We start from the raw sequence: 23,860 nt of genomic DNA on the forward strand, positions 1-23,860 counted from the left end.
AGCCGGGCCAGGCTGGGCCGGGCACCGGACGCCGCCAGCTAGGGCGGTCGGGCGCTGCGAGCGGCGGGGACAGCGGCACCGGCGGCCGCGGGACCCAGGTGAGCGGCTTTGGGTGATAGCCCCTCCCTGCAGCATCTCCCCACCTGCCCGAGATTCCCTTCCCCGGGCGCCGCGGGCATGGCCTGAGCCCCTGGGGTCTCCCCGGCTGGAGGAGGGGAAGGGACCCGGGCAGAATGAGCCCCCACACCTCAGCCTGGTTCAGCCTCCGCGCCATGCGTGAGTCTTCCTCCTGGGCCTTGTCCTTCCCAGGTCCCCTCCTTCGGAACAGTGACTAGACTGCAGGGAGACAGAGAGGCGCGGCCTCCGAAGGGTTAAAGCATCGATTCCCACCCCCAGCCTGGAGCCTTTGCTGGGGCCGTGGGACACCTCTCTCCACCTCCCCCAGCTCCTTCACCTCCCTTCCTTCTCCATTCAATCACATAATGGCCAGCGCTCTTCCCGGGCCTGGTAGAGAGCTCACCAAGTGCTAAGTGCTTCCCGGTCCCCAAGTATTCTCCACCCGAGGAAACAGTTGTGATCACCACTTAACTGGGAGGGAAACTGAGGCCGAGAGGCCGAGTTAAAGATGGGTTAAAGATGCAGCAAGAATAAAGCAGGGCTTGAACTCATTTCTGTCTGACTCCAGCACAGGCACTTTGATTGCTATGATATTCATCGTGTAAGAATGAATAATAATAACAAGGACCATGTATCAAGGGCTTGCATGTACTAAATACCATGTTCTCTGCATTATTAATTCATTGCATCTACAAACATCTCTAGAAAATGGGCACTATTGTTACCATTTTACAGATGAACAAACTGAGGCCCAGAGAGAGGAAGTGACTGGCCAAGGTCACACAGGTGGTAAGTAGCCATGTGCCCACTTATAGCTTTCCATAGAAGGAGAGAAGAATAACAGTGGATTTTGGAGTGTCCGCCAGAAGGGACAATCTCCACTACATTGACCAACCCCTAGACGCTGCTTTCCTACAATCTGGTGGGTTGTCAGCTGTTTGGATCTTTGAGAAGGATATTGATCTCCTCACAGTTCCTTCCTTTCATAGCCCCAGAATCAGGCCTGGGGGCCCAGAGGGAGAAGGAGAGGTATCTGAATGTCTCCCATCCCCTTTAATTTCATATTTACAATCTGACAAGTGTTCTAGAGCATAGCTCTGGATCAGGCAATGCGTCAGTTAGCTGTTGCCACAATAATGCTGCGTAAGAAACCACCCCCAAACTCAGAGTCTCAAAACACGGAGCATTTATTTAGTTATCATGTTTGAGGTCCGTGGCTTAGGCTGGGCTCACCTGGACAGTTTTTCTGGTCTCGGCGGGGGCTGATTCGCATGTTGGGATGTAGGGCCGGGAGCGGTGCGGACTGTTGGCTGCATCAGCCGGCCTTGGCTTTAGTGACTGGGGCCTAAGCCCGGCCTGCCCTGAGAGTGTTTTTCTCATGGTCTCAAGCACAAGAAAAACATGCCAAGGCCTTTGAGTTTTAGCCTTAGAGTTCACCAGCACTTCCACTTAATTCTGTTGGTCAAAGCTAATCATGTGGCCAAACCAGGAGTCAAGGTTGTGAGGGGACACTCTTCTCCTTTCCCCCGCCCTACGGTAGAACACTCCAGAGTTCTATGGAGAAGGATGTGGTTAGAAGGATGAAGAATGGGGCCGTTTAATGCAAATATAGTACCAGTGTTTGAACTCTGGCTACCTGCTAGCTTTGCGACCTTGAGTCTTAGCTTCCTCCTCTATAATGTCTTCTTTTTTTTTTTTTAAAGTTTGGGGTGCCCGGGTGGCCCAATCTGTTAAGCTTCCAACTTTGGCTCAGGTCACGATCTCGCAGTTGGTGAGTTCAAGCCCTGCATCAGGGTCTGTACTGACAGCTCACAGCCTGGAGCCTGCTTTAGATTCTGTGTCTCCTCTCTCTGCCCCTCCTCCGCTCACACTCTGTATCTCTTTCTCTAAAAAATAAATAAACATTTAAATTATATATTTTTGAGAGAGAGAGAGAGGCAGAGAGAGAATCCCAAGCAGGCTCTGCACAGACTGTTCGGTGTGGGGCTCAAACTCATGAACTGTGAGATCATGACCTGAGCCAAAATCAAGAGTCAGACACTTAACCGACTGAGCCACCCAGGTGCCACAATGTCTTTTTTTTAATGTTTATTTATTTGAGAGAGAGAGAGAGAGAGAGAGCATGCATGCAAGTAGAGAGAGAAGGAGAGAAAGAGATTCCCAAGCAGGCTCTTCGCTGTCAGCACAGAGCCCAATGTGGGGCTCCCACGAACAGTGAGATCATGACCTGAACCGAAGTCAGACGCTTAACTGACAGACACTCAGGCGCACCTTTACTGCATTTTAGAGTTCTAGGGGCACCTGAGTAGCTCAGTCAGTTGAGCGTCTCACTTTGGCTCGGGCCATGATCTCACAGTTCGTGGGTTCGTGCCCCGTATCAGGTTCTGGGCTGCCTGCTCAGAACCTGGGGCCTGCTTCAGATTGTGTGTGTCCCTCTCTCTCTGCCCCTCCCCTACTCATACTCTGTCTCTCTCTCTCTGTCTCAAAAATAAACATAAAAAAAATTAGAGTTCCACCGATAAGTGTCATCCTTCTAACAGTAATACAGGGACAATTTGCCCAGCCCCTACCTTGGGCCAGGTGCTGAGCTGGGTACTTTACCACAGCCCTGTGAAGTGGTCAGAGTAAATAGTATTGTCAGTAGTATTGTGCCCACTTTAAAGACAGGGAGACCGAGGACGAGGGAGTGGACAGGACCCACAGACAGTGGCTGTTCGAAATGGGACCTCTGGCCCCGTGTCCAGCCTAACCTTGTCTCTGCTCCTCCCCAGGCCTCCCCTTCCCCGATGGCGCAAGTACCAGGGGACGTGGACAACATGGAGGGGCTGCCGGCCTCTAACAACAACAATCCTGCGGGCCGCTGGGAGAGTCCGGACCGGGGCTGGGAGCGGGAGCAGCCGGCCGCCACGGCCGCTGCGTCCCTCTTTGAGTGCTCCAGGATCAAGGCCTTGGCAGGTACCCGGAAGAGGGCTGGGGTGGGAGGAGGGAGGAGGGAAGGGAGGACGCTGCTGGGGTGGAGTCTGTGTGCCTCTGTGGCCGAGAACCTTGACGGCCTGGAGGATGGAAGAGAGCTACAGACTCTTCACACTTAATCTGTAGACCAGCACTGTCCCATGGAACTTTCCATAGTGGTGGGCACAATGTTCTCTGTCTGTGATGTCCAACATACTAACCCCTAACCACTGGTACTTTTGGCTGTAAGCGCTTGAAATGTGGCCCGTGCTTCTCGAGGGACCAAATGTTTCATTGTATTTAGTTTTAATTAATTTAAATGTAAGGAGCCACATGTGGCTTGTGGATGCTGCATGAGGCAGTGCTGCCTTAGAACCTTGAAAATGTACAGTCTCAGAGATGTGGGCTTTCTGGGGGCACCTGGGGGCTCAGCTGGTTAAGCCTCCGACTCTGGATTTCTGCTCAGGTCATGATCTCATGGTTGGTGGGTTTGGGCGCCGCATCAGGCTCTGCGTTGACAGTGTGGAGGCCGCTTGGGATTCTTTCTCTCCCTTTCTCTCTCTGCCCCTCCTCTGCTTGTGTTCTCTCTCTCAAAATAAATAAAATTTAAAAATAATAAATAATAAACTTAAAAATAAAAAAGGGGGGGGGCACCTGGGTGGCTCAGTTGGTTGAAAGTCTAACTTCAGCTCAGGTTATGATCTCATTGTTTGTGGGTTCGAGCCTGGAGCCTGTTTCAGATTCTGTGTCTCCTTCTCTCTCTGCCCTCCCCTGCTTGCGCTCTCTCTCTATCGAAAATAAATAAATATTAAAAAATGTTTAAATAAAAAAAGAAATGTGGGATTTTATAAGCATACTTCCTTAGAATCTCAAGATGCTGAAATATTGGATTTTTGGATCTTGGAATGTCGTACTCTGAGACTTTTTGAAGTTGAGGCCTTTAGAAATGAGAGTCTTAAAACATAGAATTTTATAGTCGTAGACCTTAGAAATTTTAATCATTGACCCCCTTAGATCTTAGACCCTTAGAATTCTTATACATATAGATCCCTAGGGCTTAATCTCAGAATAGAAATGTGGATCTTGAGAATTTTGAGATAGAATGACTATACCTTCCAGTTTTTAGCATTGAACCCTCAGTTTGGGGCCAACCAGGATGGCCGGTCATCCTACATTGATGTTTTGTTGTTGCTGTTTTTTTTTAATTTTTTAATGTCTATTTATTTTTGAGAGAGAGAGAGAGAGACAGAGAGAGACAGAGCATTAGTGGGGGAGGGGCAGAGAGAGAGAGGGAGACAGAATCCGAAGCAGGCTCCAGGCTCTGAGCTGTTGTCACAGAGCCTGAATCAGGGCTTGAACCCACGGACTGCAAGATCATGACCTGAGCTGAAGTCAGACGTTCAACTAACTGAGCCACCCAGGCGTCCTTAACTCTGATGTTTTTGTGCAATTTCTCCCCCCACCCCCAAAATCTATATGTGCCACAAAGTATGAATGAGAATTAACTCATGGATGGCCAGCTTCCTCTGATTTAGAAAGTAGAATGGGGGAACCTGGGTGGCTCAGTCAGTTGAGCATCCAACTTTGGCTCAGGTCATGATCTCACATTTCATGAGTTCGAGCCCTGAGTCTGAAGTGCAGAGCCTGTTTGGGGTTCTCTCTCTCTGCCCCTCTCCCATCTTGTGCTTTCTCTCTCTCTCTCTCAAAATAAATAAACTTAAAAAAAAACTAGAATGGGGTAAAATATACTCGTGGAAACTTAAAATCATACTTTTAGACTCTTAGAACCTTAAAAACTTGGGATCACATGAACTTAGAATTCTAGAATTCATTATTTCATCCACAAAATATTCAATTTGTCCTCCAGGCCTGACCTGTGCTGGACAATCTGAGGAACATGATGGTGGCTGATCCAGCCCAAAGGAGTCCCGGTCCCCTGGGAGAGCTAGATCCAGCCAGATAGTGACAATGCCGAATGGTCTGGGCCGGGATGGGGATGGGGAGGCTCAGAGACCACGAGAGCTCAGATGAGGTGCCTGATTCAATCCAGGGAGGCAGAGTGCTTCCTGGAGGAGGAGATGCCTAAGGTGAGCCTGGAAGGATGAAAAAGAGTGAACCCTGGGGTGGAGAGCAGAAGAATGTTCCAGGCAGAGGGAACAGCATATGCAAGACTTCCAGAAGTTGGGAGTGGGTAGAATGAGGTGGCAAAAGGAAGCCGTGGCAGTCAGATCTCAAAGGGCCTTCTGGGCCACCAGGTAGGCTGTGAGGGCACTGGGGAGCTATGGTAAGAGTTTAAGCAAGGGTGGGATGTGGTAACATGGGGATCGAGGCCCCTTCACATCTTGGAGCCACTGATTCACAGAGCATCGGCGCTGGATGCACCGACAGACAAACGTCTAGTCCAGAGAAATGTAGGGATCCCCCTGTAAGAAAAAAAGTTCTCATACACTCCCCGTGTCTACTTAAGTTATCACATCGACACTTTTCCTCAATGCAACAAACCCACAACTCTGTTTTTAATCTCTCTTTGCTTATGTTTATTTATTTGAGAGGGAGAGAGAAAAAGAGAGAGCATGAGTGGGGGAGGGGCAGACAAAGGGGGAGAGAGAGAACCCTAAGCAGACTTCAGGCTGTCAAAGGGGAGCCCGACGTGGGGCTCGAACCCACAAACTGTGAGATCATGACCTGAGACAAGATCAAGAGGCAGCCGCTTAACCGACGGAGCCATGCAGGCGCCCCTGTTTTTATCTCTTATGCCTAAGCTTGTTTAAAACTAAAACTCGTTATATTGGATTCCAGAACCAAACCACAAGACCAGTTAACATTCAGCCTGACAGTAACTTCAGGATGCATTTACCCTATTCAAACTATGTTGGTGCTTGAAATGCTGATGGGCGACCCGGACTGCTACGGTGCATTTTTTTTTTTTTGCATCCCTTTTCTTACTTCTTTTGTGGTTTTTCTCTATTCAGACTAAGGGCAAACTCTTGAGCAGAGTCATGCATAACATGCTTTTTTGCATGAACACGTTCAAAAACATTGTCTGGACCCCTTGCTCAAGTGAGATTCCTTATTCATGCTCCCCATTTATGGCTGTCTGTCCTCATCAGTCTGTCGGAGGACCCTCCCCTCCTCCTTACAGATTCACTTGTTCTCTCTTATTCCCACCTTTCATACCAATGCCCTCTCCCCCGTGGGCAGCTATTCTGGTAGCTTTGGTTTGGTTTGGTTGTAAAATTTGTATATTTATTTTAAGAGAGAGAGAGAGCACATATACACATATGCAAGTGGTGGAAGGAAGAGAGAGGATCCCAAGCAGGCTGTGCACCGTTAGCACGGAGCTGGACGCGGGGCTCGAACTCCCAAGCGGTGAGATCATGACCTGAGCCAAAATCAGGAGTCAGACGCTTAACCAACTTGAACTATCCAGGCGCTTTCCATTTTGATAGTTTAAAAAAAATTTTTCTTATGTTTATTTTTTAATTTATTTTTGAGAGAGAGAGAGAGAGAGAGAGAGAGAGTATGTGCACCTGCACAAGCAGGGGAGGGGCAGAGAGAGAGGGAGACACAGAATCTGAAGCAGGCTCCAGGCTCCGAGCTAGCTGTCAGCACAGGGCCTGATGCGGGGCTCGAACCCACGAACTGTGAGATCATGACCTGAGCCGAAGCTGGAGGCTTAACCGACTGAGCCACCCAGGCGCCCCCCCCATTCTGATAGTTTTAATCGAAAGTCCTGCCTTTGTGGTCGATGATTTTGCAAAATGTGCATTGCTAATTAATGTGTATGGATACCTGTGCTTTGTTTATTAAAATATTACGTGGACATAAATTCGCAGATAAATCGTGAGTGTCCAGCATTTCCACAAATGGGCAGCGTCTGGTAACCCAGATAAGGAAACAGAATGTGACAGCCCCAGAGAGCCCCCCTCAGGCTGTCTCTCCCGCTACTTCCCAAGGGTGAACACCGTCCTCTACCAGCATACATTTGTTTTGCTGCCCCGTGACCTTCGTAAAAACAGCGTCGTGAAGTGTGTACCCCTTTGTGTCTGGCTTCCTCGCTCAGCCCTCTGCTTGTGAGACTTGTCTCTGCCTACCCGCCCGTGCAGGGTGCTCCTTCTCCTTGCTGGGTTGTATTCCGGTGCGAATAGGCCGAATTGTTTCCATTCACCTGTTGGTGAGCCTCTGGGTCGCTTCTGGTTTAAGGCGAGCACACGCTAGGCGACGGCAAACCAGTAATTACTAGTATTTCAAGCTGTTGCAAACGAGGGCTGCTTTGCACTTCCTAGTACAGGTTTTGGTGGGTGTAGGCACTCGTTTCTAGTGGCTTACACCCACGCCGAGCGAGAGTGTGGGGTCATAGGGTAGGTGCATATCTAACTTTAGTGGAAACTGCCGATTTGTAGCATTAAAATTTTTTTTTAATGTTTATTTATTTATTTATTTATTTAAGCCAGAGCGTGAGCAGGGGAGGGGCAGAGAGAGAGGGAGACACAGAACCTGAAGCAAGCTCCAGGTTCTGACCCTGACATGGGGCTCGAACTCATGAGCCCTGAGGTCATGACCTGAGCCTAAGTTGGGCCACTTAACCGACTGATCCCATCCAGATGCCCCAGTAACATATTATTTTATTTTTATTATTTTTTAAAATATTCTTTCTTTTTTAAATTGTTTTAAACGTTTATTTATTTTTGAGAGAGAGAGAGATGGTGTGCAAGTGGGGGAGGGGCAAAGAGAGACAGAGACACAGAATCCGAAGCAGGCTCCAGGCTCTGAGCTGTCCGCACAGAGCCCGACGTGGGGCTTGAACCCACAAGAGGCGAGATCACGACCTGAGCCGGAGTTGGACGCTCAACCGAGTGAGCCACCAGGCGCCTCAGAAACGTCTTACATCCCCACCAGCAGTGTGTGAGGGATTCAGTTACGGCACCTCCAACCCTTAGTGTGGTCACTCTTTTTAATTTTAGCCATTCTGATGGGTGTGGTTTTACATTTTTTATTTTTAATTAATTAATTTATTTTAAAGTATAGTTTATTGTCAGGTTGGTTTCCGTATAACACCCAGTGCTCATCCCAGCAAGTGCCCTCCTCCATGCCCATCACCCATTTTCCCCCCTCTCCCGTCAACCCTGAGTTTGTTCTCTGTATTTTAGAGTCTCTCGTGGTTTGCCTCCCTCCCTCTCCTTAACGATTTTCCCCCCTTCCCCTCCCCTCTGGTCCTCTTAAGTTTTTCCTCTTCCACATATGAGTGCAAACATGTGGTATCTGTCCTTCTCTGCCTGACTTATTTCACTTAGCATGACACCCTCGAGGTCCATCCAAGTTGCTACAAATGGCCCGATTTCATTCTTTCTCATTGCCATGTAGTACTGCATTGTGTATATATACCACATCTCCTTGATACACTCATCAGGTGATGGACATTTAGGCTCTTTCCATGATTTGGCTATTGTTGACAGTGCTGCTATGAACATTGGGGCACATGTGCTCCTATGCATCAGCACTTCTGTGTCCCTTGGGTAAATCCCCAGCAGTGCTATTGCTGGGTCATAGGGGAGTTCTATTGTTAATTTTTTGAGGAACCTCCACACTGCTTTCCAGAGCAGCTGCACCAGTTTACATTCCCTACTGTGTTTTTTTAAATATTTATTTATTTTATTTATTATTATTATTTTTTGAGAGACAGAGAGAGATAGCGAGAGCAGGGGAGGGTCAGAGAGAGAGGGAGACACAGAATCTGAAGCAGGCCTCAGGCTCTGAGCTGTCAGCACAGAGCCCTATGCGGGCTCAAACCCACAAACCTTTAGATCATGACCGGAGCCAAAGCCAGACGCTTAACCAACTGAATCTCCGAGGCGCCCCCCCTACTGTGGTTTTAATTTACGTTTTCCTGATGACTAACAACTAATGGGTGGACTGCCTTTTCATATGCTTATTGACTATTTGGATAGCCTCCAGTGACCTGCCCATTCAAGTCCTTTGCCCGGCTTTCTTATTAACTTTCCTGCCCTTTTCTGATTGTTTTTATCTTTATTTTATGCTTATTTATTTTTGAGAGGGAGAGAGAGACAGAGTGAATGGGGAAAATGGCAGATAGAGACGGAGACACAGAATCTGAAGCAGGCTTCAGGCTCTGAGCCGTCAGCAGAAAGCCTGACTCGGCCTGAATCCGTGAGATCCTGAACCCAAGAACCAATGAGATCATGACCTGAGCCGAAGTCAGATGCTCAACCTATGGGCCACCCAGGTGCCCCTATAGGAGTTCTTTATGTTCTGAGTACAAGTCCTTTGTCAGATATATGTGTTGTGAATATTTTCTCCCATTATGTGGTTTGTCTTTCTACTCTTTCGGTTTTTTTATTTAAAAAATTTTTAATAATTTTTTTTGCATTTATTTATTTTTGAGAGACAGAGACAGAGCATGAACAGGGGAGGAGCAGAGAAAGAGACACAGAATCTGAAGCAGGCTCCAGGCTCTGTGTTGTCAGCAGAAAGCCCGATGCGGGGCCAAAACCCATGAGATCCTGAACCCATGAACCCATGAGATCATGACCTGAGCCGAAGTCGGATGCTCAACTGACTGAACCACTCAGGTGCCCCTAAAAAAATGTTTTTCAATGTTTTTTTTTTTTTTTTTTTTTGAGAGAGCGAGAGAGAGTAAGACAGAGCACAAGCAAGGGAGGGGTAGAGAGAGAGGGAGACACGGAATCTGAAGCAGGCTCCAGGCGCTGAGCTGTCAGCACAGAGCTCGACGTGGGGCTTGAACTCACAAACAGTGAGATCATGACCTGAGCTGAAGTCTGAAGCCCAACCGACTGAGCCACCCAGGTGCCCCTATCTTTTTACTCTTTTAATGTTGCCTCTTGATGAATGGTATTTTTAAATTTAAATGTAGTCTAATTTGATAATTACTAATTATTTTCTATGTGACTAACATTTGGTGTCCTATTTAAGAAGTCTTTTGCCAGGAGGCACCGGGGTGGCTCAGTCGGTTAAGTGTCCGACTTCCGCTCAGGTCATGATCTCACGGTTTATGAGTTCAAGCCCCACATTGGGCTTTCTGCTCTCAGCATAGAGTCTGCTTTGGATCCTCTGCCTCTCTTTCTGCCTTTTTTCTCTTTCTTAATCTCTCTTCCAAAATAAATGAATAAACTTGAAAGGAAGGAAGGAAGGAAGAAAAAGGAAGAAAGGAAGAAAGAAAGAGAGAGAGAAAGAAAGAGACCTTTGCAGGGGTGTCTGGATGGTGCAGTCAGTTAAGCGTCTAACTCTTGATATTTCGGCTCAAGGTCATGATCTCCAGTTTGTGAGTTTGAGTCCCTTGTCCGGCTCTGCGCTGACCATGCAGAGCCTGCCTGGGATTCTCTCTGTGTCCCTTCCCTGTGCCTTCTGTGTCTGTCAAAATAAATAACTAAACTAAACAAACAAAGGAGGAAAGTCTTTCTAGGGAAAAAAAAATCTTTGTCTACTTTAAGGTCAAGGAGATATTTTTTGATGTTTTCTTCTAAAAAGCCTTATTTATTCCTTTCACATTTAGATTTAGAAGCCACATGATATTTCCATTACTGTGTATAGTGGGGTTCAGGGTTTGCTTGTTTGTTTTATGTGGGTTTGTTTTCTTTTTTTTTTTTGCCCCTTGGATAGCCAGTTGACTCAGCTCCATTTATAGAAAAGACTTTCTTTTCTCTACTATCCAGCAATTTCACTTTGTCATAAATCTGAGAGCCCTATATATATGGGTTTGAGCATGGGAGGATTGCTCAATTAGTATATTCTACACTGAAGGTTTTGTTTGGTTTGTTTGGGGGGGGTTGTTTTGGTTTCTTTTTTTTTGAGTAAGCTCTGGGCGCAATGCGGGGCTCGAAGTCATGACCTCAAGATCAAGAGTTGCGTGCTCTACCCACTGAGCCAGACAGGCGCCCCTAACATTTGCATTATTTTCTCATTCAGCACTATGCCTTACCACTCCGGGCCGCTTCGGGGAGTCTATGGTGTGAACTCACCACACTCAATTTTCCCAATGACGGACAATGAAACTGTCTCCATCCCCCCGGCCTGCCTCTGCCCCTTGCCCCCCAAACAGCACTGCATTGAACCTCGTCAGACATGCTCTGTATAAACTAGCATGGAAAACTTGATGGGATGTAAGCACAGGGAAAAGAATTGATGGGGGGTATGCTCGAATTTATTTACACTCGGATTGCTTCCGAGATGGCTGCCCTAGTCTGTAACTCCCCCCAGGAGACACGGGGGGGGGTTAGGATGTCCCCACATTTCCACCACAACTGGTATTCTCTGGCTTCTTAACTTTTCCCAGACCAGGAGCCACACATATCAATGACATACGAAGTCCCTTCATATCCTTTCTCCCGAACCAATAGTGGATGAATGAATAGATATTTCTCAGCTCTCAGAAAGTTTTGATGTACTATGGTTATGAATAAATTGAAGTTTTAGTCTTTTTTATATATTTACTGATGGGTTTTATTAAAATTTTTTTAACGTTTTTATTTCTTTTTGAGAGAGAGAGAGAGAGAGAGAGAGAGAGAGACAACATGAACAGGGGAGGGTCAGAGAGAGGAGACACGGAATCTGAAAAAGGCTCCAGGCTCCGAGCTGTCAAAACTGAGTCCGATGCAGAGCTCGAACCCACAAACCGTGAGATCATGACCTGAGCTGAAGTTGGACGCTTAACTGACTGAGCCCCCGCCAAGCACCTCTGAAGTCTTATTCTGAGGAAATGTGTTTCGCCTGTGCCAGTGATTAGCACAGAGGAGAAGAATACATAAATGGTAACTCAATATGAGCACAATGGCAGAGGCAGGACAGTTGTCATGTGGGTTGGAGTCCTGACAGCCCAGAGGTCTGGGTCTTGGCAGGAAGCAGGTGGCCTCCCTCAAGGGGGTGAAACTGAGGGGAGCTTAACGAAGGGACTAATTACAGAGGTGTGGCCAGGGCTCCAGGCACCTACAGGGCCAGTGGACACCCAGGGACGGGGACAGGGCAGGGAGCGGTGAGGGGGCCAGGCCGCCCACACGGGGACTGTAGAGAGGAACCAGGTGCTGCTGCAAGCTGGGCAGGCAGGGCGGGAATAAATTCCTCAGCCCTTTCTTTTTCCTCTTAGCCAAACCCACCTGGAGGTCTGAGGCCTTTGAGGGCTGGGGAACCCATCCGTGACAGTTCATGGTGACCGGCTCCCTGGGCTCAGAGCAGCGGCAGGAGAGTAGAGGTGGCCTCAGGGGGGTGCCCGGAAAACACTCTACATGTGGGACATATCTGGGTTCACCCCCATTGTGTCTTATTTGTTTGCAGGGAGGGGCGGGGAGAGAGAGAGTCCCAAGCAGACACCAAGCTGTCAGCATAGAGTCCGACTCAGGACTTGAACTCACAAACCATAAAGTCATGACCTGAGCTGACATCAAGAGTCAGAGGCTTAACCACTGAGCCACCCAGACTACCCGCTCCACTGTGTTTTATAAAAACATAAATCAGTTGCCGGTATTGAAAATAGGGAGATTTGGGGGCACTTGAGTGGCTCAGGCGGTTAAGCATCTGACTCTTGATTTCATCTTAGGTCATGATCTCGCGGTTCATGGGTTCATGAGTTCGAGCCCCACATCAGGCTCTGTACTGATAGCACAGGGCCTGCTTGTGCTTCTCCCTCTCCCTCTCTCTCTGCCCCTCCCCTGCTTGAACTCGTTCTCTCTCAAAATAAATAAACTTTAAAAAAAATTTAAATTAAAATAGGGAGATTTTATCTTTAAAAATGAGGATTTGGGGCTCCTTGTGGAACATCAGATGACATGGCAACTGTGGGCTTTCATTCCTAGGAGGCTCTGTGCCAGGTCCTGTGTGGCCACTGCCCCTTTTAGGGGGGCCTAGGTTTCTCCTTTTCAGAGCCTGCAGGACCCCTGTGGGCATTTCAGTTCTGGACCCCAGATCCACACTAGCAGGATTTTTTTTTAATTAAAAAAATTTTTAATGTTTTTTTATTTTTAAGAGAGACAGAGAGATAGAGTGCAAGCAGGGGAGAGGCAGAGAGAGAGAGGGGGATGGAGAATCTAAAGCAGGCTCCGGGCTCTGAGCTGTCAGCATACAGCCCGATGCAGGGCTCGAACCCACGAACGGAGAGATCACCACCTGAGCTGAAGTCAGACACTTAACATACCGAGCCCCCCGGGCGCTCCCACGCTAACAGGACTTGTAATCACAAGCCCCCGAGTCTCACGGCATCGTGCTTTATGAGGTCACCATCCAGATGGGTCAGGGTGTGTTTCTATTAATTTTCTTTTGTTCTCAGCAAAATGGGATTACAAAGAAAGACAATATTCTCGGGGATCCCTATCTTCCGAGCACGAGTCCCCAAACCTCAGTGCCCCTCAGAGTCCACTAACCTAGTCTAAACCCTTCCTTTTGCAAATGGGAAGATGGAGGCCCAAAGGGGAGAAACGGCCACTTGAAGTTAAATAACATATGATCAACGGAGACAGGACTGAATGCAATTGTCCTCATTCTGGCATCGCGCCGCACAGAAGGTCCATTTTGGCTTCAGCATTGGCCCAGATCTGCCATTTGGCTCGGGCACCGGCCACTAGACGGCAAAATAACCAAATACTCCATTCAGCGTCTTTTCCGTGATCCCTTCCTCGTGTGTGATTGATGGTCAGGGTCCCCAGCCTATCCACACAGCACAAAACCCACATTTAAACAAACAAGACCTTTCATGTGGATTTACTAGTAGTTTCTGCATATTCACTTTCAAATTAGAGGTAAACTTTCAACTAGTTTAATGTAAAAAAATACGGGTCAATCGGGATATTTTTTAGCATTTCATATTAAAAAATTTTTTTAATACTTACTTATTTTTCGAGAGAGAGAGAGAGAGAGAGAGAGACTGAGTGTGAGCAGGGGAAGAGCAAAGAGAGGGAGACACAAAATCTGAAGCAGGCTCCAGGCTCGGAGCTGTCAGCACAGAGCCTGATGCGGGGCTTGAACGCATGAACTGTGAGATCAGGACCTGAGCAGAAGTCAGACGCTCAACTGATAATACACCCAGGTGCCCCTAGTTTATTTTTAAATTTATTTTTTAAAGAGAGGGTGAGCAGGGAAATGGGGAGGGGGCAGAGAGAGAGAGAGAATCTTAAGGAGGCTACATGCTCAGTGAGGAGCCCAATGTGGGGATCGATCCAATGACCCTGGGATCATGACCTGGGTTGAAATCAAGAGTTGGTCGCCCAACCGATGGAGCCACCCAGGCACTGCCTGTTTTGATAACACTTTAAATTATGAAATAATTATAGATTCACACGAAGTTGCAAAGAAAGTACAGATGATAAAAAGACTAACCCAACTGGAAGATCAGCAAGGGATTTGCATAAATGTTTCTCCAAAAAAGATATACACATGGCCAATGAACACATGAAAAGATGCTCAACATCATTAGTCATCAGGGAGATGCACATCAAAAACACACGGAGGGGCTATTTTATGCCAGTAGAATGGCCGTGATCAAATGGAAAATGACAAGTGGTGGGGAGCCTATGGGGACCCTGGAACCCTCGTGCGTTGCCGGTGGGAATGTCAACAGGCACAGCCACTTTAGGAGACATTCTGGTAGTTCCTCCAAAGGTTAAACGTAGGGGCAACTGAGTGGCTCAGTCAGTCGATCATCCTACTCTTGATTTCTGCTCAGGTCATGCATGATCTCATGGTCTGTGGGTTCGAGCCCCATGTCGGGTCTGCTCTGACTGCCTGCAGCCTGCTTAGGATTCTCTCGCTCCCCCTCTCTCTCTGCCCCTCCCCTGCTCAGTCTTGCTTGCTGTCTCTCTCTCTCAAAAATAAACCTAAAAAAAGTTTACATGTAGAGTTATGATATGACCCAATCATTTCACTTCCAGGTATATACTCAAGATAACTGAAAACATGCGTCCACACAAGGACATGAATGTACCTGAATATTTATAGCTGCATTATTCATAATAGCCACAAAGCGGAAGCAGTCCCAATGTCCATCCGCTGATGGGTAGAGGAGGAAAATGCAGGAGATCCACAGGATGGAATATTATTTAGCCATAAAAAAGAAATAACGTACTGATACATGTCATGGCATGAATGTACCTTCAAAACATGATGCTGAGGTGCCTGCGTGGCTCAGTCAGTTGAGCATCTGGCTTCGACTCAGGTCATGATCTCATGGTTCGTGGGTTCGAGCCCCGCATTGGCCTCTGTGTTGACACCTAGCTCAGAGCTTGGAGCCTGCTTTGGATTCTGTGTCTCCCTCTCTCTTTGACCCTCCCCTGCTCATGCTGTCTCTCTCTGTCTCTCAAAAAGCAATACAAAACATTAAAAAAAAAAAAAAAAACAAGCCCATGATGCTAAGTGAAAGAAGCCAGACACCCAGAAGGTCATATATCGAATGATTCCATTTATATGAGATATCCAGAACAGGTAAATCCGGAGAGACAGAAAAGAGATTCATAGTGTCCCATGGCTGGGAGAAGGGGCAATGAATGGGGAGTGACTGCTAACGGGCACAGGGATTTTTCCTTGGAGGGAAGAAAATGTTCTGATATCAGATCATGGTGTGGGCTGCACAACCCTGTGAATATGTTAAAAGTCACCGAAGTTACACTTTGGAAGGGTGAATTTGATAGTAGGTGAATTACAGCTCATTCTAAAGCTGTTACTAAAAAAAATTAAATTAAATTAAAATGTTGGAGGAGACGTTCCCAAGCAATGTCTTTGTAAGTAAGTGAAGCAGCAGTTGCCTACATTATTTTGACACCTCCACCCCCCTCCCTCCCCGTGGGTAGTCACGTGCCCACTCTTCGCCCTACTGGATGTGCAGGTTGTAACTGGCTGTCCAGCTACCCAGGGCTGGGAGGTTGTGACTTCGTTCTTCTCCTCAGGGGCATTCATTCTAGCATATTCCTTCCTCTTCATCCCCCACAACTCATCACACCCAAGCCTGATTTTTTTTTTATCTGTAGCTAACTCTCTGGTGTGTCCCCTTCTCCCGTTCCCAGCTTCTGCCCTGGCGGGGCTGGTCCTCTCTTTCCAGAGTCCATTCCCCAGTCCCCCTGCTCTGGGCTGTCATTCTTGCCCTCTCTGGCCCACCCTCTCCTTAGCAGCCAAGAGGTGTTCCTGAAACACAGCTCTCATTCCCTCCTGCCCTCTCCTTGGCCTTCCATAGCTCCCTAGTGTATTATCTGTGTCCCACTTAAACTGAACTCTGGGAGGGAAGGCCTGTCTTGTACTCAGAGCCAAGAGTGCGGGTGCCCATAGCAGGTGCCCCAATATGTACTGAATGAATGAACAGGGCCGGTCGGAGTGGGAACCAGGGAAGGCTACTTGGGGAAGCGGTTTCAGGAAAGCTTTAAGGACCTGTCTGAAAGCGAAGGGTGGGCCAGGCGGCTCAGATAGGAGGAACGGCCAGTGCAAAGCCCTGATTGTTGCAGAGCTGGGCCGAAACAGCCCGGTGTGAAGGGCTGCGGGGAACCTGCAAGTGGGGATGGGCAGGGGGCGCGGGGGCTCATCAAAACCTGTCCTTCAGATGAGCGCGAGGCTGTGCAGAAGAAGACCTTCACCAAGTGGGTGAACTCGCATCTCGCCCGCGTCGGCTGCCACATCGGGGACTTGTACGCGGACCTCCGGGACGGCTTTGTGCTCACGCGGCTCCTGGAAGTGCTGTCCGGGGAGCAGCTGGTGAGGGGGCCTGCGGGCCTGGGGGAAGGGGGCGGCCCTGGGATCCCGGGCTGGGCTACAACAGGCCTGCCTACTGGCCGCGTGGTGTGTTGTGGAACAGCCCGGTGGGTGAGGGGCCTTTTTATTCGGGTTGGGGCTTGGGTGTGTGCGCGTGGGGGCGTGGCTGTGAACCGAAGCGGGGTTCTGTTGAAGGTGAAGGCCGTGGACCCTAGCTGACTCTGGACTTGGGGTAGGGAGGAGATCAATTGGAAGGGGTGGGGCTATTGGAGAAGGGAGGGGCTTTAATAGAAGCTACAGGCCGGGTAGTGCGGTAGCAAGAAGCTTGGCCATAAAATAGGGACAGGACCCTGTTGTAGGGGGTCTGTGGATGAGGGTGCAGTTGTCATCGGAAGGGGAGGCTTAGGTCGTGGAAATCTGGGGAATCAGACAGAATTCTGGAATGGGTTTGGCTTATTTTTGTATAGGTTGCCGTTGGTTTCTTTTTTAAATTTTAAAGTTCATTTATTTTTGAGATAGAACAAGTTGGGGAAAGGCAAAGAGGGAGGGAGAGAGAATCCTAAGGAGGCTCCACACTGTCAGCGCAGAGCCCGATTCGGGGCTTGAACCCACGAAGAGTGAGATCATGACCTGAGCGGAAACAAAAGAGTCCCCTGCTTAACCACTGAGCCACCCCGGCACCCCCTGTTGCAGTTGTATTTCTGGGCTTGGATGAGGCTTCACCGCAAAGGGTGGGATTCTGAAGGGTTAGAGGTTCATCAAAGGAACTAGAGTCTGGAGCTCCGAAGTCCTGAGGGACATGGCCATAGAACAGAAACAAACGCATTGGAAGTAATAGTGCTAAAACCCAGCGAAGACCTAGGGGAATGGGCGTGGCTCTAGGCGGAGACCGGAAGGCAGTGCGGGGCGTGGCCATGGAACAGGGGCCAAACCCAAGTGGCCTGGAACGGAGGTCAAAGGCAGGCAATGGGAATGTGGTTAGCGGCAGGTTGCTGAGGCTTTTGGATAAGAGGTGGCCATCAGGTTGGATGTGGAGCTGGTGGGGACAGGAACTAGAATAATCCAGGAAGGGAGCTCTAGAAAGGGTCTGGCGGGAAAGGGCAAAGATGTCCTCGGGTCTTTGAGAAGAGCGAAGGGGCGTGGCCTGGGCGTGGACACCCAGGGGACGTGGCTATGGGGGCTGACCTTGGTAGGCGTCAGATCGTGCGCATAGAGCCCTTGGCCAGGCCCTCCACCTTCCAACGCCCCTGCCACCCTAGCCAAGACCCACGCGAGGTCGCATGAGGATCCACTCGCTGGAAAATGTGGACAAGGCGCTGCAGTTCCTGAAGGAGCAGCGCGTGCACCTGGAAAACGTGGGATCGCATGACATCGTGGACGGGAACCACCGGCTGACCCTGGGGCTAGTCTGGACCATCATCCTGCGCTTCCAGGTGATCCCCAAGTGACCCCTGCCCCGCCCCCCCCCCCCACTCATCAACTCATTCATTCATTCAGTCCAAAAATTTTCCCAATATGATCCAGGAACCCTATTCCAACGGTGGGCATAAAAATTTCAATAAAAGTAATAATCATTATCACCACCACCACTATGATCATTTATATATTTTTTTACCCGGTTCCAGGCACTGTGCTAAGCACTTAGCATTTGATACACACAGCAACCCCATAAGTTAGATATGATGTATTATAACATTTTACCTGGCAGGAAACTGAAGCCCAGAGAGGGGAAATAATGTGCTCAAGGTCACACAGCCCAGTGGAGTTGGAATTCAAATCCAGGCAATTTTGCTCCAGTTCAGAAACAAAATTGACACATTTTCTTTCTTTTCTTAAATTTTTTCTAATGTTTCATTTATTTTTGAGAGAGAGAGAGAGAGACAGCGTGAACAGGGGAGGGACAGAAAGAGAGGGAGATACAGAATCCAAAGGAGGCTCCAGGCTCTGAGCTAGCGGTCAGCACAGAACCCAGAGTGGGGCCTGAACTCACAAACCGCGAGATCATGACCTGAACCAAAGCCAATGCTCAACCGACTGAGCCACCCAGGCGCCCCAAAACGGACACATTTTCTACCTTTGTAGAGCTTACATTATGTTGAGGTAGACAGACAATTAACGAAACCATAAATACATAGACAAGAGACGCATGAGAAACAGAGAGGCTCTAGGTAAGAGCTATGCAGAAAAAATAGATTTTTAAAAAATATATATTTTAAGTTTATTTATCTTAGAGAGAGAGTGAGCAGGAGGGGGGCAGAAAGAGAGAGAGAGAGGGAGAGAATCCCAAGCAGGCTCTGCAACATCAGGAAGGAGCCTGATGCCGGGTTTGAGCTCGCAAACCTGAGATCATGACCTGAGCCAAAATCAAGAGTCAGATGCCCCAGGGACTGAGCCACCCAGGCACCCAAGAATAGATTATGATAAGGCAGCAAAAAGAATACAAATTATCGGGTTGACCCTGTTGAGATTTTAGACTTGGTGGTCAGAGAAGGAATCTCTGAGAAGCTGAGGACTGCATGCCGGGCAGGGGGCACAGCAGATGCAAAGGCCCTGAGGGAGGTGGGAAGGCACTGAAGTGTTGGAAGTCCAGAAAAACCAGTATGGCTACAGAGTACGAGACAAGGTCGCTCCCTGGTGGTCTAGTGGTTAGGATTCGGTGCTTTCTCTCAGAATACGAGACAAGGGGTGGGGGCCAGGGAGGAGGAGAGGTCAGAGGAGCCCATTGGATCATGGGACTAGAGCTCAGGGAGGGGTGGGGGCTGGAGACGGATATGAGCGCGTTGTCAGTGTAAAATCGGGGAACGAGACTGTGGGGGTGCGGGATCACTGCCGGCGGCTGGTGCCCTGCACTAGGGGCTGGCACCTGTTCGGGACCCAGTTTTCTCCTCAGAACCCAAATACCAAACTCAGCTCTTGAGTCCCAGGACCTAAGTCTCCAACACCCATCCAGGGCTCTTTTTTTGTTTTTGTTTTTTTAAATGTTTTTATTTATTTTTGAGAGAGAGAGAGAGAGAGAGCGTGAGCAGGGGAGGGTCAGAGAGAGAGGGAGACACAGAATCCGAAGACAGGCTCCAGGCTCTGAGCTAGCTGTCAGCACAGAGCCCGACACGGGGCTTGAACCCATGAACTGTGAGTTCATGACCTGAGTCGAAGTCGGATACTCAACTGACTGAGCCACCCAGGCGCCCCTATACTTAATTACCTCCTTAAAGGCCTGATCTCCAAATACAGTTACAGTTAGAGGTTAGAGTTCAACTTAGAATTTTGGGGGGGAGACACAATTCAGACCATAACAGGGAAACTGTAAAGCAGATGAATAAATAAAAAGTATAGGCGATAGACGCTAAGGAGATACTGAGGCAGAAAAGGAGAATGTGAAATTTTGAGTACACATACCGTGATTTAAAATCAAATGGTTGATGAAGGCCTCTCTGAGAGGTGATACATGCGTCGAGACCTCAGATTGGGGTGGAACCATGTAGGACCCTGAGGGAAGGAACAGGCAGTGCAAAGGCCCTGAGGTGGGAAGACGCTGGTGATTTAGTGAAGAGGACAGCAGGTCTCTGGAGCAGATTGAGCTGTTGAAGAGGAGATCAGAGACACAGCGAGGGGAGTGAGAAAGACGGACCCACGGAGGGTCCAGAGGATGGGAAGCGTGTGCTCTGATCTGGGTGCTCACAGGGTCCCTCTCTGTCACAAGGAGAACAGACTGTGGGGGCAGGAGCAGGGAGGCCAGCCTGGAGGTGACTGCCGTAGCCCAGGTGGGAAATGATGGTGGCTTGGATCAGAGAATGACCCAGATGCCAAAGTATGGAGGCTTCCCTGGAAACTGAGACCCTAGTCCACAGCCTCCTCCCCCGATTGCGGATGTCCCGGGCCACCCCAGATCCCACCCTCGCGCTCCTGAACCCCCAACCCCAGCCCGAAGCCGCCCCTCCCATCTCCTCTGTCCCTGGCAACAGAAGGTTCCTGCAGCACCCAGGCACGAGCCCTCTGGGTCCCAGTGGCCATGCTTTATATCCTGACAGATTCAGGTAATCAAAATCGAGACTGAGGACAACAGAGAGACGCGCTCAGCCAAGGACGCGCTGCTCCTTTGGTGTCAGATGAAGACCGCTGGGTAAGCGCACCCCCTACCCTGCGCCCCTCTCTTGGGCAGGTGGGGGGGCCCTAACCTAATCTCGAGGGTTCCTTCTGGGACCAGAGTGCAAGGGGCCACCCAGGTCCTCAGGGGCAGCAAGGTACCTCTGGAGTTAATGAACCAGTAAATAAAATAGGCCCCACTCTTGTGACCTTGACAAATACACCTGTGTAGGAATCTGGAAGGCCTGGTTCAAGGTCAGAACTTGGGCTCCTCAGAGAACAGTGCTGGATGGTGGTGGACCGTCCGTCCCCAGCCTGCTCAGTCCCCTGCATCTCACCCCGTATCTGCAGAGGCCTCGTGGGCACTTGTGTGAACACCCCTAGTCCTGCGCTCCGGCCACCCTCACCCTGACAGCAGCCTAGGACGGTGCACAGCGGGGCTCCGGCAGCTCCCCGGAGAAGTTCAGGCTCCTGGGTTCCTTTGGGGGGGGGCTGTGAAGGGGGGCTGCGAAGGGGGCCGCTCAGGCTCTGCTGGGAAGTCCCCTGGACCCCCAACGCTTCACCCTGCGGGAGGGTCATGGCCTGAAACTCAAGTGTCCTCTGGAGAGGAAGTGGGGAGCACTTGAGAGGAAGTGGGGAGCATGTATGGATGGAGACGGGGCTTTCTCTGATGCTCAGTCTTCTGGGGCTGGCTGGCCGTCTTGCAACACTCTCTGTCTTTCCATGTGTCTATCTTCACCTCTGTGTCTGTCTCTCCCTCCCGCTTCTCTCCCCTCTTGTCTCCCCTTCCTCCTTTCTTTCTCCATCTCTGTCTGTATCTTGCTTTCTCTCCATCCCTCTCTCTTTCCACCTCCTTGCCTCTATGGATCTATCCATCCATCCATCCATCATCTATCCACCCCCTCACCTATCCATCTATGTCTATCTCTCTCTCCTTCCTTCTCTCCCTCCCTCCCGTCTCCATTTCTGTTTCTGTCTCTCCCTTCCACGCTCCCAGTTACCCTGAGGTGAACATCCAGAATTTCACCACCAGCTGGCGGGACGGCCTGGCCTTCAATGCGCTCATTCACCGGCACAGGTACTGCGTGGCCTGGGGCAGCCGGGTCCTGCCCTGCCCCCGCCCACCCCTGGCATACCCCTTGGGTACATGCCCGTACACATCTGCAAACAGATGGCACACAGCGACGCAAGGACCCTTCACACCGGCACAAGGCACACACCCGCACAGCCCCGTCCAGGCCGCATGGTCTGTGTACGCACAGAAACACACATGCCCTCATGCAGCTGTGGACACACACGCACCCTCCTGCATGCACACATCTGCGCCTGCTGCTTCAATGCCACCAGGGAGGAGAGCTCACTCCCCACAGGCGGTCCTCGCTGGTGTGCCCGTGCGGGGCTCCTTCCTCAAGGCGAGCCCCAGAGCCCCCCTTCCGGCTCCTTGCACACCCACCTTTCACAACCCGGGGCCTGAGGCTGAACTGGCTGAAGGGTGGGCGTCCAGACAGACTGTGCCCACATCGTGACTGTCCATGTGACAGATTAGGCAAACTGAGGCCCGGAGCCTGGGAGGGACTTGCCCTGGTGGGGTCGGAGTGGAACCCAGCCTTTTCTGCTGTGGACACACGTTCACTCACAAGGCTTGCCTGTCCCGTACACACTCCTACACTCGGGGAGACCCATCCCCCCCACAGCCAGAAACCCACTGGCTGCACCCGGCTCTGGAGTCTGCCTGCTGCCTGCCCGCTCTGTGCCCCTGCCCAGGCCCGACCTTGTGGACTTCAGCAAACTCACCAAGTCCAACGCCAACTACAACCTGCAGAGAGCCTTCCGCACGGCGGAGCAGCACCTGGGGCTGACGCGTCTGCTGGACCCGGAGGGTGAGCCCCGCGCAGCCCGAGCCGGACTTCCTCCTGGGGGACCCCGACCCCGGTGCCTGCCCGAACTCCACTCCATCCTGCTGCACCACCATCCCAAACCCGGGTCCTTCCGAGTCCTGGCTCCTGCCCAGCCCCTCCCCTGCTTCGCTTCTAATCCCCCCTCCTCCCCATCTTCCAGTCCCTTCCTTTCACATCTCTGTCTCCAACCCCAGCCTTATCTCCATTCCTGCCTCCAACTTGACCCCATCCCCTTCCCAACCCCCAGCCCAGTCAGCTCCCCCAGCCCCCTCTCCCTCCCTCACTCAGTCCCAGCCCCAGAGCCAACCCCACCCCCAACATTATCCCTGGCCTCACTCCTAATTCCAGCCAGGCCAGCACCGACCCACCAATCCCTGAATAACTGTTGCTAGCTTTCTCTGAGCATCTCCTCCGGGCCAGGCACGTGGCTGGGAATTTGAGCAAAACTTCTCCCTTTCATCCTCACACTGACCTGGATGGATAGAACTTATCCTTCGTGTTTTAATTTTGTGTTAATATTTATTTATTTTTGAGAGAGACAGGGACAGAACATGAGCAGGGGAAGGGCAGAGAGAGAGAGGGAGACCTAGAATCCGAAGCAGGCTCCAGGCCCTGAGCTGTCGGCACAGGGCCCGACACAGAGCCCATGAACCTCAAGATCATGACCTGAGCCAAAGTCAGACACTTAACTGACTGAGCCACCCCGGTGCCCCCTCATCCATCCTGTTTTAAAGTGATAGAAATGAAGATTCACAGATGTGAAGTCCCTTGCCCAGTGTCTCACTGAAAACCAGCACATGGGACTTCTTTTGGGGGGCGATGGCAGAGAGGGAGAGAGGGAGAGAGAGAATCCTAAGCAGGCTCCGCGCTGTCAGCACAGAGCCGGACACAGGGCTTAAACCCATGAACTGTGAGATCATGACCTGAGCTGAAACCAAAGGTCTGACGCTTAACCAACTGAGCCACCCAGGGGCCCTTACTTGGGCTTCCGATCACTGTATTCTGTGCCTGGCACACAGTAGGTGTTTGGTGGAGATCTGCTCCATGAGTTGGTGAAGAGTCAGGGCTAGGTTTAGTATTGTGCATTCAGTGGGCAAATCAAAACGATAGTTGAG

The 23,860-nt window shown here is 50.2% G+C and overlaps 1 protein-coding gene across 1 annotated transcript in view; it reads left to right on the plus strand.

Annotated features, from left to right (window-relative positions):
• The first annotated feature begins 6 nt into the window (after window positions 1-6).
• Window positions 7-23,860, plus strand: part of SPTBN4 (spectrin beta, non-erythrocytic 4) — a 65,449-nt gene continuing 41,595 nt past the window's right edge. Inside the window, exons 1-8 of the mRNA XM_029924292.1 lie at window positions 7-98; window positions 853-906; window positions 2,889-3,072; window positions 16,616-16,767; window positions 18,024-18,197; window positions 20,793-20,884; window positions 21,845-21,925; window positions 22,612-22,727. Of these exons, the coding sequence (XP_029780152.1) occupies window positions 2,904-3,072; window positions 16,616-16,767; window positions 18,024-18,197; window positions 20,793-20,884; window positions 21,845-21,925; window positions 22,612-22,727 (784 nt within the window). The 5' untranslated portion in view covers window positions 7-98; window positions 853-906; window positions 2,889-2,903. The remainder of the gene's footprint in view (window positions 99-852; window positions 907-2,888; window positions 3,073-16,615; window positions 16,768-18,023; window positions 18,198-20,792; window positions 20,885-21,844; window positions 21,926-22,611; window positions 22,728-23,860) is intronic.

Source organism: Suricata suricatta, chromosome 16, assembly GCF_006229205.1.
Source record: "Suricata suricatta isolate VVHF042 chromosome 16, meerkat_22Aug2017_6uvM2_HiC, whole genome shotgun sequence".
In the NCBI taxonomy this organism is placed as follows: domain Eukaryota; kingdom Metazoa; phylum Chordata; class Mammalia; order Carnivora; family Herpestidae; genus Suricata; species Suricata suricatta.